This window comes from Sebastes fasciatus, chromosome 4 (assembly GCF_043250625.1).
Source record: "Sebastes fasciatus isolate fSebFas1 chromosome 4, fSebFas1.pri, whole genome shotgun sequence".
Lineage (NCBI taxonomy): Eukaryota > Metazoa > Chordata > Actinopteri > Perciformes > Sebastidae > Sebastes > Sebastes fasciatus.
In genome coordinates this window covers 30,129,009-30,142,972 of record NC_133798.1, presented here as the reverse complement: position 1 = coordinate 30,142,972, position 13,964 = coordinate 30,129,009, and the positions used below count along the sequence as shown (strand labels likewise).

The 13,964-nt window shown below is 41.1% G+C and overlaps 1 protein-coding gene across 2 annotated transcripts in view; it reads left to right on the top strand.

The window, feature by feature from the left end:
* The window catches only part of aass (aminoadipate-semialdehyde synthase), a 34,099-nt gene that overhangs the window by 1,431 nt on the left and 18,704 nt on the right, over positions 1-13,964 (top strand). Inside the window, exons 2-12 of one of the 2 annotated variants that reach the window (XM_074633528.1) lie at positions 880-1,114; positions 1,230-1,406; positions 3,351-3,435; positions 5,995-6,062; positions 6,181-6,327; positions 6,419-6,497; positions 8,163-8,290; positions 9,980-10,128; positions 11,492-11,614; positions 12,043-12,154; positions 12,293-12,352. In XM_074633528.1, coding sequence (XP_074489629.1) covers positions 896-1,114; positions 1,230-1,406; positions 3,351-3,435; positions 5,995-6,062; positions 6,181-6,327; positions 6,419-6,497; positions 8,163-8,290; positions 9,980-10,128; positions 11,492-11,614; positions 12,043-12,154; positions 12,293-12,352 — 1,347 coding nt within the window. In that variant the 5' untranslated portion in view covers positions 880-895. The remainder of the gene's footprint in view (positions 1-879; positions 1,115-1,229; positions 1,407-3,350; positions 3,436-5,994; positions 6,063-6,180; positions 6,328-6,418; positions 6,498-8,162; positions 8,291-9,979; positions 10,129-11,491; positions 11,615-12,042; positions 12,155-12,292; positions 12,353-13,964) is intronic. The other variant, XM_074633529.1, reaches the window with a different exon arrangement.

The window sequence follows — 13,964 nt, the reverse complement described above, 5'->3', positions numbered from 1 at the left end:
CCATTATTATTATTATTATTAGTTTTACTATTATTTTATTATTTATCTCAGCCTTCGTCTGTTGTGTTGATAAATCACAGCACCATCAATCTCCCCCCGTGCCGTGCGTCGGCTTGTCCAGATGCTCTCCACATAGTTTTATATAGTTTATACAGCTCATGAGGTGCGGCGCCAAAACGTTGGTGCTGCACTGTTATGAATCTCCATTATGAATCTCCCAGAGGACCTGATAAAGAGAGGGCAGAGAAGAGTACGGGCAGCTTGAGAGAAGTGCCGGTATGCAAGAAAAAGTCACGGTACGCCAAAGAGTTAAAATGTAGAAGTGCCGGCCCACTCCGAGGACTGATGCCATGCTATCCGACTGCTGGCTAAACTCTTACATAACTCACATTTAACAAGAGTTGTATCGATCTTCTCATTTAAGTTTTCACCAGAAAGCAAGTAAGAGTATTTTCCAAAAGGGGCTACAGTTAATGATTATAGCGTCTGTGCTGTTCAGTAATGATCATGTTGTTTTAAACACTTTATATTGTCTTTGAGATATTCAGCTACAGAAACATAATGCTACCGAGCCAGAAAAAGTTTTACTGCAGTTTTTTTGGTCTCTGCAAACCACCTGCTCTCCTAGCAGCTCTCTCTTAGCAGCAAACGTAACTTGACCTTTGACCTCTCAATCATACTTTCCCCTGACTGTCCAGTTATAGTCCGATGCTGTTTTGTAATACATGGTACAAAGAAACACACTCTCATTTCCAAGTATTTGTTTTGCAATATTAGTAAGCTTTGTGTAATTGCTTGGAAGTACACACCAGTTTTGTGTCACTTCCCGGCTGAATGAGCCGGCACTTTCAGTAAATCTGGTGTGTCTTTGTCCCAAAGCAGGGGGTGTGAAATCATGTTCAGACTCCTCAGTCACCAAGGAAAGAGGACGCGGAGCTGCCTCGCTGGCCAGCGCCGCTATGAGCACCACAGGGCCGTCATGGCCATCCGCCGCGAGGACATCAACCCCTGGGAGAGGAGGGCGCCGCTGGCCCCGAAACACGTCAAAGAGCTCACCAACGCCGGCGTCAAAGTCCTGGTACAACCATCCAACCGTAGAGCCATCCACGAGAAGGTGAGGCACTGAAAAATATCTAAAAAATGCCCTCTAATCTCAAGTAGTTTGGAGACTATTCCTATAGCAGTAGTAGTATTTTAGTAGTCTGATGCAGCCTGTGCTTTGTTTTCAGTACTACATGAGGGCGGGGGCCGTCGTTCAGGAGGACCTTTCAGAGGCGTCGCTGATCATCGGGGTGAAGAGGCCGCCGGAGGAGAAGGTCATCCCCAGGAAGACGTACGCGTTCTTCTCCCACACCATCAAGGCTCAGGAGCCCAACATGGGGCTTCTGGACGACCTGCTGAACAAGGTGAGAGCGCTCAAAAGATCCCTAAAAATACCCCCAAAAGTTGACCCCAATAAAGCACCCTCATAATATAAAGGTCGCTGTTTACTAATGTTTGTAGTGCACTATTTTTGCAGTTAGTATAGAAGAAACTAACTTCTATAGCCACATTTGGAAAGCTATTATAAATCCCATATTTGTATTTGTCTCTGGAGCTGTTACACAACTGTCTGACATTTCATCATTTTTTCCCCAGTAATGTATGACTGCCCCATTTCTGCTATATGTTGCAGTGTTTTTCACAGACAAAGTTTAGGAGCTGAAGCGCAAGCGAGCATTTCAGTTATCTTGTAAACAAGAGTTTAGTTGGGTGGCGTTACAGGATGTGGGCCAAACTCCAGATTCCTTTACCTAGATAAAGATTAAACATGACATTAACTTGCCTGACCGGACAAGTGACAAAAAACAACAACATTGAACCCTGAATACCACAAAGTTAGGAAGCAACTCTGTTTGCACATTCAAATCGCAGTGAATTTAAAGTCAAGTTGATTCATACAGACCAAAACTACAAGTTTGTCTTTCAACTTTACAAACTGTGCAACATACCACCTTTTCTATCCATGACTATGTTTACGTAACCAGTTTGGGAAACCAGGTTATTCAGGTAATCAGAGAACATGTTACTGCAAACCTGCATACAGATAATCTGATGTTCCCACTACGCCCTGACCTTATTCTGTTGGCATAGCTTTCTTATTTTAACTATTAGTGATTGGAGATGCTGCTTTGTTTTTTTGGTGTGTGTATCTGTGTCGAAGCAGACTGATGGAGCAGTCAGAGGAGCTTTTCCTCACAGGATGAAAGTGTTGGAAGAATTAAAAAACAGCTGAATGTTTAGTGGTGTAAGCAAACTTATTCAGACTTCTAGAGGCTGCTTTGTGTTAGTTTCTCTCCATTAGAAATCTACCTGGGGAAACCGGAGGCCTGTACTATGAAGCAGGATTTGGGGTTAGTGAGGTAACTTCAGGGTTAACCCTTCAGGGTTTTCAGTCCTACGACGGTGGTTCACTTCTTACAGGGGTAGATTGCCAAGGTAACTTATGCTGATCACCTAACCTGCTACGGAGCAAGTTTTGTTCGAGATAAGAGATCAACTCGTATAAAAGCATCGCCTACTGACCAATCAGAGCTCGGTGAGCAGATCGTATGATAATATAACACAAATATGAAGAAGTTAGTCATAATCAGGCTAAAAACAACACAGTTTAAACTGACAAATGCAGGAAGGACAGCTGGCTGTGTGCTGTGGGTGCTTACCGCTCTGAATTATGTTTTTATATTTATTTTTTTACTTGCTCGCAAGTCTATTTCACAAGTCACAAGTCTTCCCATTCATTTTGAATGCTGGTAGTTCAGCCTTTTGTCGGGGAGCAGAAAATCAGGGCTAAAGTTGTGTAGTTTTGTGAACTAGGTGTAAAGTGCAAATAGACTGTTAATCCAGTCACACATAAAGCAACAAAGGGTCGAGAAGCAGCAGGACATAAGTCATTTTGATACCTGCTACATGAGGAGGCACCAATATCAGAGGTGCTGAGATTCAAAGTGACAACAAGCGTGATCTGAGAGTGGAGAAAAGTTTAACTTTATGTAAATGTGCTGTAGCACAATAGGCGACTCCTCAGGTGAAATCATACCTTTTGAGTTGATTCCCACAGAGAACAGATACACAGCAGTTGACCACCGCCAAACCCAAAGATACTGATTCACAAACAACATTGTGTTTGTCCTTATTAACGCTGATGTATAATAATGGTCTTCTGTCTCTACAGTAATGTACGAGAGCAGTTTATCTTCTGTACTGGAGCTGATGCTGCAGAACCAGATGACTCAGATCATTTTGTATATTTGTCTTTCCTTCAACAAAACTCCTCAAAAACTATAACGACATTAATTTTGTCTTCTCAGGAGGTTCGTCTGATCGACTACGAGAAGATGGTGGATGCTAACGGCTTCCGGATCGTAGCGTTTGGTCACTGGGCCGGCATCGCAGGTATGGAAACCTCCTCAGAAAAACACAGTTAGGTTTTGCAGTGTGCCTCAGCTGCTCAGGCATTTCCTGGAACTGTTGGGAAAGTGTTTGCAAGAAGCAGCTGTTGTGAAACTAATGTAACAGTAAAAATCAGTACCTGACTAACAAGCCGATTAATCATTTCTATGGGAATCAACTGGACCTTCATCATTTGATCAGTCAGAGCTGTTGAGTCAGACTTGTGTCAACATGACAACTAACTGCTGAATCAAAATCTTCTTCTCGCTCTGATCAACTCGTATCTATTTAGAAGGAAAGTTCAAACTAAATCACAATTTTTAAGAAAATTCTTAGAATTATTACGTTTTCTAATTTTCCCTTCGAGTTAAGACTAGATCCTGGTAAAGATAAGTTATTCACAAAGCATCTTAACCCTTAAGAGAGCTCCTAAGGTGAAAAACTGTTGGGAGTATGGAGGAGGACTTTTAAAAGGCTTAATGGGGCATTTACACCAAACGCAAAGCAAACTTTTCGAGCGGCGTGATTAAATGCAACGAGGTGAACAGGCGCACGTGTTAATGCAAATATTTTTATATATTTCATATTTCTTCTATTCTCATTTTCTTATTTTTATTTTTTAGTACTTACTTATATTTCTTAACATATATTGTAGCATTGTTTACATAATTTATTTCTATTTTCTTACATTTCTTTATGTTTATATAAGAGCAACTGTAACCCCCGGGGATCAATAAAGTATTTCTGATTCTGAAAATAGGCGTAATGTGTGCTCTCCTTTTGGTCTTGGTCAGCACTCGAGCAGCAGAACTTTGAATTAATTGTGATTGATTTATTGTATTCCTTGGTAGACCAGAAAAGAGAGTGTTACAGTAGTCTAGCCTGCTAGTTATAAAAGCACGAATCAGTCTCTGTGTGAGAGACATGGCTTCACTTTGGAGATGTTCTTCAAATGATAATATACTGTTTTTGTGTCACCCCGCACATGAGCCTTGAAATTAAAATCTGAATCAAAAATAACTCCTAGATTTCTTTCTTTGTGGTTGAGTCCTACTGTATTTAGTTTGGAGGCCAGTTTCTCTCTCTGGGTCTTTGAAGCAATGATCAGTACTTCTGTTTTATCTTGGTTGAACTGTAAAACATGCTTTATATCTAAAATACAGTTAAAGAGTTGCTCTAAGAAGTTTCCTAAATCAATCCTAAGCTAGGACTCCTTGCTGGAAAAGTTTAGACTAAGTGAGGAGCTCTCTTAGAGTATAGAGAGGCGAAGTCCCACCCCTTCTAGTGGACCCCATGGGACCTTATTTCGGAAAAAATATGTACGATGGTCAACGGTGAGAGACAAATATCTTTTTGATTGCGTTTGAATTGCGCCATGAATCACACATATGATGTTTGTCAATTTAAAAGATAATTTTGCAAGTCAAGAAAGTCTCAGTTTGTCGTAATATCATTTAGTTTTGTGTGAAACCGCTCAGTGAACTACATCTCTTGTCTCGGACAATATACGTCACCAACACTAGCTATAGCTAGCTATCTTAGTTATGTTCACCTGGCTGCGGTGATGTACAGTTGTATTCCAGGACACCTGTCGCACATGTGTTCTTTAATGAATCAATCTGCTGTTGGAACTGAAATCATGTTAAACTTATATTTGCATTAAAGGGATCGATTGGGTGTTTCTCAGTGGGGTTTTATGAGGTACTTCTCCATAGTCAGTGTATTACCTACAGTAGATGGAGTTTGGAGAAACAGACAGGAGTACCAGCACGGGAGCAAAGCAATGTACTGCGGGAGCAACGGCAAAATGGATTTTAGACACCTAAAAAAAGAATCAACATGAGTTGAAATGTATGCTATACTTAGAGTATTTTCATAGCTTTACGTTGCTGTCAGACAGCCCTTTCTGGTGGGGAACTGAAGCCAGTATCTATGCTCTCTTCAAACCCACCAGACTCCATTCACAAAAACAGTAATTTTAACTCGCAGAACACGGGAGTTGCTGATCTGCCGCTGCCTCGATGTGTTGTTGTGTGACTTTGGTGATTCCGAAATAACCCTTTAAAACGCCAATGTCACACAATAACACAAACAAACTAACCAATCAAGGCAGCGGTAGACTAGCAACTCTCCTGTTCTGAGAGGTAAAATTACTGTTTTTGTCAATGGAGTCTGGCGGCTTTGAAGAGAGCATAGATACTGGCTTCAGTTCCCCATCGGAAAGGGCTGTCTGACAGCAACGTAAAGCAATGAAAATACTCTAAATATGGCGTAAACTTCAACTAATTTTTTTAGGTGTCTAAAATCCATTTTGCTGCTGCCCCCGTCTACAGCAGTACATTGCTTTGCTCCCGTGCTGGTACTCCTGTCTGTTTCTCCGAACTCCATCTACTGTAGGTAATACACTGACTGTGGAGAAGTACCTCATACAACCCCACTTCAAAACACCATAACTATCCCTCTAATCCAGGAATACGCTGATAAACGAGGCCCCAGGTAAAGAAAGTACTTCATGTTAAAATAGTATTTAATCAGAATGAATCTGTTTTTTTATTTTTGTAGGAATGATTAACATTTTGCATGGATTGGGGCTGCGCTTCCTGGCTCTCGGTCACCACACTCCCTTCATGGTAAGAGAACATTCGTCATAAATTTGATCCAAAAACAAAAGAACTTGACATGAAAACAGCTTCCTATGCATCAACGGGATTCTCATCCCGTCACTTCCTGTCTCTCTGCTGTTCACAGTACATCGGCATGGCTCACAACTACAGGAATGTCAGCCAGGCCATCCAGGCAGTGAGGGATTGTGGGTATGAGATTTCCATGGGGCTCATGCCCAAATCTATCGGCCCTGTGACGTTTTGTTTCACCGGTACCGGTAACGTCTCCAAGGTACAACAATGCTCAACTCAAAACAAAAAAACACTCACAGAAATCCGGATTCTACTGATTTTGACTTTATTATCTTCTCTTCTTCCTGCAGGGAGCCCAAGACATCCTCAACGAGCTTCCTGTTGAATACGTTGAACCTCATGAGTTGAAGGACGTCTCTGAAACAGGAGGTATGAAATTCCTAAGCCTGTCTTGTGAGGGGACATTTATTATTAATTTACTGCAGGTTGGTAGTTGTTCTGTTAATGGATGAGCTCACACAAATGAAGAAGTCAGCAGTAAAGAAGTCAACACAGCGAGTGCTGCAGAGCTGCAGAGGGACAATACATTTGAAAACACTGAAGGTCACGTTTGTTTCTTGAATAATCCACTTCTTCTACAGATGTGTGTGTGTAATCTGTTCGCTGTGTGACCATGGCAACTGCACAAAATGATGCAGGAGCAAATTTAACCTCTTCAGAGAACAAACAAAAACACCAACGTCGAAGTTTATCTTGTCTGCAGCAAGTTTATGATCTGAGTAAACTGGACTCGTCATACAAACATTTCCTCTACAAGCTGCTCTGTTTAGCTGCAGAGGAGAGTAGATGGACAGCAGCCGCCTGTAGTGTAAAGCCCCTTTCCCACAAGACAAAAGAACTAGATCTGTCAATCGATTTAAAATAAGTATTCATGATTAATCGCATATTTTTTATCTGTTCAAAATGTACCTTAAAGCTGAGGACACACCAAGCCGACATCAAAGAAATAGCAGCGACGAAGGCCATCAGTTGCGTCGCCTTTATCGCGTACGTTCTGCGCCTGCGTGAGATGAAATAACTCTCCACACCAGCAGGCAGCAGTAGTCTTTTGGGGGAAAGAAAACCGAAGATCCCATAGACTTCAATGCAATTTGACGTATGTTTGGATTGTAATTTTGACAAGTTTGTATGCATTCATCTCGTTATACAAACGTCATTATTATTTTGTGACCTTGCCTGAACCTGAGCGTTGGCGATACCTTAATAAATGGAAAGATGATCGCCGCCATGTCCCTTCAGTCTTCCCCTGTCCAACACAGTGGCCGGATATTGCTTATCCAGACATCTCGACATATCTGATTGAATTCCGTTAGGCTAAGTGTTGTCTGTAAATAACCAATGTGTTAATAGCCAACTGTTTGATCTATAGACTGAGATCTAGTTGGAGACGACAGTCTGATGCGGCTAAAACGTTAATGTATGACTGTATTACTGCAGCAGCCTCACACTCAAGCTAACGTTAGCTAGCCATGCTAATCACTGTCACCAGCATCATTTAGCCATTTAGCACACTGACAGTGAATATTCACGTATCGCATGAGCCTCAAATGTCAGTGTGAAAGCCTCGGTTAACCCGCTACACAACAGCTTTTCGTCATTCTCTCTCCTGTGACGGAGAGTTTTTTCCCCCCAAAAGGGAGCACAGCCTCGGAGATGACTGCATGCTGGTCTGGTCTATAGCCTGGAGCCATAGAGCCATGCTGGTCTGGTCTATAGCCTGGAGCCATGAAGCCCCTCTGTTATATCTTTTTTAGGACACGGCAGGGGAACAAATAGGAGATCAGGGTTTTTGGATTTACACAGCAACTCTTGGGCATAGCGTTATTACTATTACCGGTTTGTTTAAAGTAGAAGTTTGGAAACATGTTTCAACTTCTTCTGTTTACTCTGTTACCGTCTACGAGGGACACTGGATTGGTTTCCCACAGAAGGGGGCGTGGTCATTAGAGCCTAATCTGGACGACGTATTGCCAAGTTAAGTGGTATTTAGTGCATACATGATCATTAACAATATGTTGTTGTTTTCTCTTTAAGATATGAGCAGAGTGTACGCCACCGTTCTGAGCCGACATCACCACCTGATGAGGAAGAGCGACGGCATTTATGACCCCATGGAGTACGAGGACCACCCTGAACTTTACACCTCGCACTTCAGGACCAGCGTGAGTCTGCTAGTTTCCATCCCACCAACACCACAGTTACATCACACCCACCTGCTGCTGTCAGTCCCTCAGAGGCCTCGTCCTCTATTTCAGTCGTCGGCACTAAACAGCTGCTGGTTGGCATTTCACTACAGATGCCACATGGCCGGTTTCACACAGCTGTGATCTTGTTTAACTTTGTTCAACTTTTCTGGCTCAGAAGACAGAGAATAAAACAGCACGTCTACCTGATCAATGATCCTTCACATAACAAGAACATGTAAAAGAGTCCGCAATGAAATTAAATAATTTTATATAGATTGAAAAATATACATTAATTTTTTGCAACTGACAATAATTATATCGATTCATCTGCTGATTATTTTCTGGATGAATTGTTTGGTCTATAAATTATCTATTACAATTACTTCTTAACATGTCTTGTTTTGTCCAGCCAACAGCCCAAAACTCAGACATTTAAGTTTATCATTAATAATAAACTTAATTTATCCACAAGTTGCAGCTCAAAGTGCTTAAAATAATTATGTAGTTATTTCGGCATCCTTGTTATGGAGGACAGAACCGGCCAAAATAAAAAAATAATAAATAAATAACTCAATAAATAAATAAATATGCCATTAAAAGTAGCAGAAATCATATTAAAAATAAATGTAGCCATTAATTAATTGATAAAACGTGACATAAATGTCTGTTTTAATTTGCTTTTTTATTTATTTACCTTTGTATTCCCTTATTTACTTACTCTTTAGCTTAATTTCAACTTTTATTTATTTATGTATTTATTTTTTAAATTCTAAGGGAAAATCATGCATAAATAAATAAATAAATGGTTAAACATATAAATAAATGAATACATACATTTAAAAATAAATATAAAAATAAATATCAAAAAATAAATGCAAAATAAATACATAAATAAAAATAAATGCAAAAAAATTACATTTAAAAATTCATAAAAATAAATACATAAATAATTAAAAGTGGAAATTAAACAGAAGAGTAAATATATATAAGGGAATTAATTCAAAGGTAAATAAATAAAAGAGCAAATTAAAACACCTATCAATTTATCTCACATTTTAACAATTAACCACTAATTTATTTTATTTATTTTTCGAGTCATTTATTTTTTATTTTGGGAGGTTCCGTCCTCCATACCTTTTGATCCATTTATTGCAGTTAAAGCACAGCAAAATCTGTTTATTTTGGGTTCATATTGGCTGGATTAATCCAGCCAACGTGTAGCTTGCTAGATACAGTGAAATTCACCGAGAGCCTTTGGATGATATTAAGAATCCAGACACGACGGTGTTTGGTTTTCCGGCATATCTGGGGCTTTCACAACATGTACAAAGCAGCAATAGTGGTTATTTCACCCATAGTTGATGAAACGTTGTTGATATCTACGTGGAGGTAAGCCCCTCCTCCTCTCCGGCACGTGTAGTGCAAGTGACGTGAATGAACACAAATGACCCCGCGGTCAAACTCGTGCGAATAACACAAAGCAAATTTTCTCCTCATTTTCTGAACGCAGCATTACACAAGATCAAAAATGGTGAAGACTGAATGAAATCTGTATAAAAAGTGGTTAAAAAAATATTTTTTAAGCACATAAATGAATAAGATTTACTTCTATGCTTCACAGCTCAGGAATCATCACAGTCAAAATGTTCAAAATGTTAACCACAGGTGGCGCCCTACACAACCTGTCTGATCAATGGTATTTACTGGGACCCCCACACCCCCCGACTCCTCAGACGACTGGACGCCCAGAAGCTGATAAGACCGATCAAGAACTTGCCAATGGCCACTGAGGGATCACCAAGGCTGCCTCACAAGTAAGAGCGTCGCGTTGTTGGAATATCACCAACCACAAACTCACCAGGAGCTCCGGCTGTTTCTCTCTGTTCATGAAGAGTCAACTGGAGATTGATTCTAACTGAAGCATTTTCAACCCAGATCGATGCATCTTTGCCTCAGTTCACATCTTCTTTGTCTGGTTGTTAAGTTTGTGTTCGTTCATGGAGTATGAAAACAGACCCTCCGCCGTGGGACAAGCTAGGTAGTTAACTAGCCAGCTAGCTGTGTCCGGGTGCTGCATCCGTTCTCTTCCCAGCGAACTGCGACACACACACACACACACACACACACACTACGGCCCCACTGACATGTGTTCTGTTGTCGCCATAACAACTAACAACAATCGCCATTTTCTTTTGTACTAGTGAAATTACCACAGCAAACAGTTCTATGACCCTTCTACTCCTATTTTATTTCTATGGTTTTAACTCTTTACCTCGCCGTCAGACAGCCCAATCTGATGGGGAACTGAAGCCGTTATCTATGCTCTCTTCAAAGCCACCAGACTCCTTTGACAAAAACAGTCATTTTACCTCGCAGAACACAGGAGTTGCTGGTCTACCGCTGCCTCGATCGGTAAGTTTGTTTGGGCTATTGTGTGACTTTGGTGAATCCGAACTAACCCTTTAAAACACCAAAGTCACACAATAACACAAACAAACTAACCCATCGAAGCAGCGACAGATCAGCAACTCCCGTGTTCTGAGAGGTAAAATTACTGTTTTTGTCAAAGGAGTCTGGTGGCTTTGAAGAGAGCAAATATAAAGGCTTCCCGCCAGAGATGCGAGGTAAAGCGATGAAAATATAGCGTACACGTAAACAGATTTTTCAGGTGTCTAAAGTATGTTTTGCTGCTGCCCCCGTCCACAGCAGTACATCGCTTTGCTCCTATGCTGGTACTCCTGTCTGTTTCTCCAAACTCCATCTGCTGTAGGTAATACACTGGCTATGGAGAAGTACTTCATATAACCCCTCTTCAAACAATCTGAAACATCCCTTTATGATTTCTTTTGAACAGTTGTTTTTCCAGTGTGTAATGAGCGTTACAGCCTCACAGGGAAATATATTTATTTTTCCATCAGTAGAACAGGAATAGATCCGTCCCCTGCTCTGACGCTGAGATGTGTCCTCAACCTCTCAGTTAGACACAATAAATGTGATGTACCTGACTGGCTGAATGTCTGTTCTAGTGAATGGACAGCAGTGCATTGTGGTAGATAGCTGCTGTATCTCCACAGAGGTCAAAGGTGACATCGTTCTCTTCAGTCCTGTTTACAGAGGGACAGTTCAGCCTGTCGCTCTGACCTCCTGAACACCGTCTCTCCTCATCTCTCTCTGCAGACTGCTGGCCATCTGTGACATATCGGCCGACACCGGGGGCTCCATAGACTTCATGAACGAGTGCACCACCATCGACAAGCCTTTCTGTATGTACGACGCTGACCAGCACATAGATCACGACAGGTACAGCGCTGACATCTGTGACCTGTGTCTCATCACCAGCATCACCTGCACGTTTCTGTTTCTTCTGTTTAAGGCTTTCACTTTCACTCAGCTGGTCTGCAGGCTGCTGCTGTCAGATGTTGAGAGGTTTCAGGTTATTACTCTCGCTGCCTGGAGTCTGCCTGTTTACATCCATCTAAAATAAAAACCATAACAGCTAGGAGCATTCATTCCTTTTGCAGCAGAAAGCGAAGGCTTCTGTCCTTCCAGTCCAGTTGCAAATTAGTTACGAAATTTAATGTTTTGATTTGATTGACAATTTTTCATTGTCAGCATGAAATCAGTTCTGATGTAATCTACGTAATTTTAGACCTGTATTGTTTACCGCATATAGTCTAAGTGTTAATTATACTGTATATAAGTAACATTAATGCTTCTGGTCCTGGCAGTGTGGAGGGAAACGGGATCCTCATGTGCTCCATCGACAACCTTCCTGCTCAGCTTCCCATCGGATCCACCGAGTACTTTGGAGACCGACTCTTCCCCTACCTCTGGGAGATGGTAAGACGTCTGGGTGTTGTCGTCTGCTATTGGCTTCTATTTGCTTTGGCACAGGGCTGGCAGAGGTTTCACGTGGTGAACTGGCTAATTATAAACATGACAGACAGGAATTTAAATTTAGTGTTGTGTCATCATCAGCTACCTTCAGACGCCACCAGACCGCTGGAGGAAGAGGACTTCAGCCCCCAAGTCAGAGACGTAAGTGAAATATTTCACTGTATTCTCTACAGAAGCGTGTTGCTGTTGTTTTTAGATCTGCTATTTCTTCATTTTCTAAATTAATTTTATGGGATACCAATTCATGACTCAGCAGTTTATCTCATGATCTCAGTCTGATGTGAGCAAAACTGAGCAATGAATCATGTACATATTTAGCCTGAGAAGTTAGATGGAGGTTTCACACATTTTTATGCCTCCCCACCGCCGATAATCGTGGCTGCATTATGTTTTTGTTCGATTCTCGTGAACGCAATGTCTCAGGAACCCCTGGAGGGAATTTCTTCAAATTTGGCACAAACGTCCACCTGGACTCGAAGGATGAACTGATTTGATTTTGGTGGTCAAAGGTAAAAGTCACAGTGACCTCACAAAACAAGTTTTTGGCCATAACTCAAGAATTGATATGCTAATTATGACAAAATAGAGTGGTGCAGGAATGAGTCCTAGAACCCAGAAATGAGTTAGCATTTTAGCACTTCTGGTTCCCTCATCTGGAAGTCAATGGGTTCCTCAAATAGGTTTTTAGATGCCTGAAATAAGGTCTGTGGTTAACACAAGCTGAAGAGATTTTTTACGATATAAAATACATCAATGAATACCCCACTCCTGAATTTTTGTCTTAAAAAAGCGGTTGCTAACAAGTGGCTAAATGAGACTACTAAACGTCATCACGCCGGCTCGTCCTCCTCTACAGCCTCGTTCTTGCGACCGTGGTGTAGTTCGTTTATAGCCTAATGTTAGCTTTTTACTTCTGGTGATTGCATTCACACTTCAAAAAACATAAAAGTGGTGTTCATTTGTGGAGTTTATCTTGCTGAACAAAACATGTAAGTATCATAAATGTGTGTTTGCCACGGAGCTTATTTTCTGCAATAATCCAAAACCCAATAGAACAATCCCATTGACTTTTTGTCGAGGGAACCAGGTTGATGCGAACTTCCTGGTTGGCCTACAAAAATACGTCATCCCTGGAGCACTGAAAAAGGTCCAAAAACACTTTTCTGGAAATTATTCAACCCCTTATCTCAGGAGCAGAACAGGAGATTCTGACCATATATCACATTCGGTCAGATACTGAATTGGTGACACTGATCTTGGGTGCTGCTCACCTTGAAAATGGATATTTAAGTTGTACCGTTTAGTTTTAGAGCTAGAGTGAAGATACTGGTATCATATGAAACTACAAAACCTAAGGAATCCATTGATACCAACGATGCCATAAAAGCTTGTCACAAAGGAGGATCAATTTAACGCTCCCAATTTTCGCTAAATTTTGTCGAGGAAAAACTGCCGTGGCCATTTTCAAAGGGGTCCCTTGACCTCTGACCTCTAGATATGTGAATGAAAATGAGTTCTATTGGTACCCACGAGTCTCCCCTTTACAGACATGCCCACTTTATGATATTCACATGCAGTTTGGGGCAAGTCATAGTCAAGTCAGCACACTGACACACTGACAGCTGTTGTTGCCTGTTGGGCTTGAGATAAAAAATGGACTATTCATTTGTGATTATTCACGATCAACTATGGACAATCACGCAATTAAATATTTTAAACGATTGACAGCCTTGTTATTTTAGAAACAAAAGAC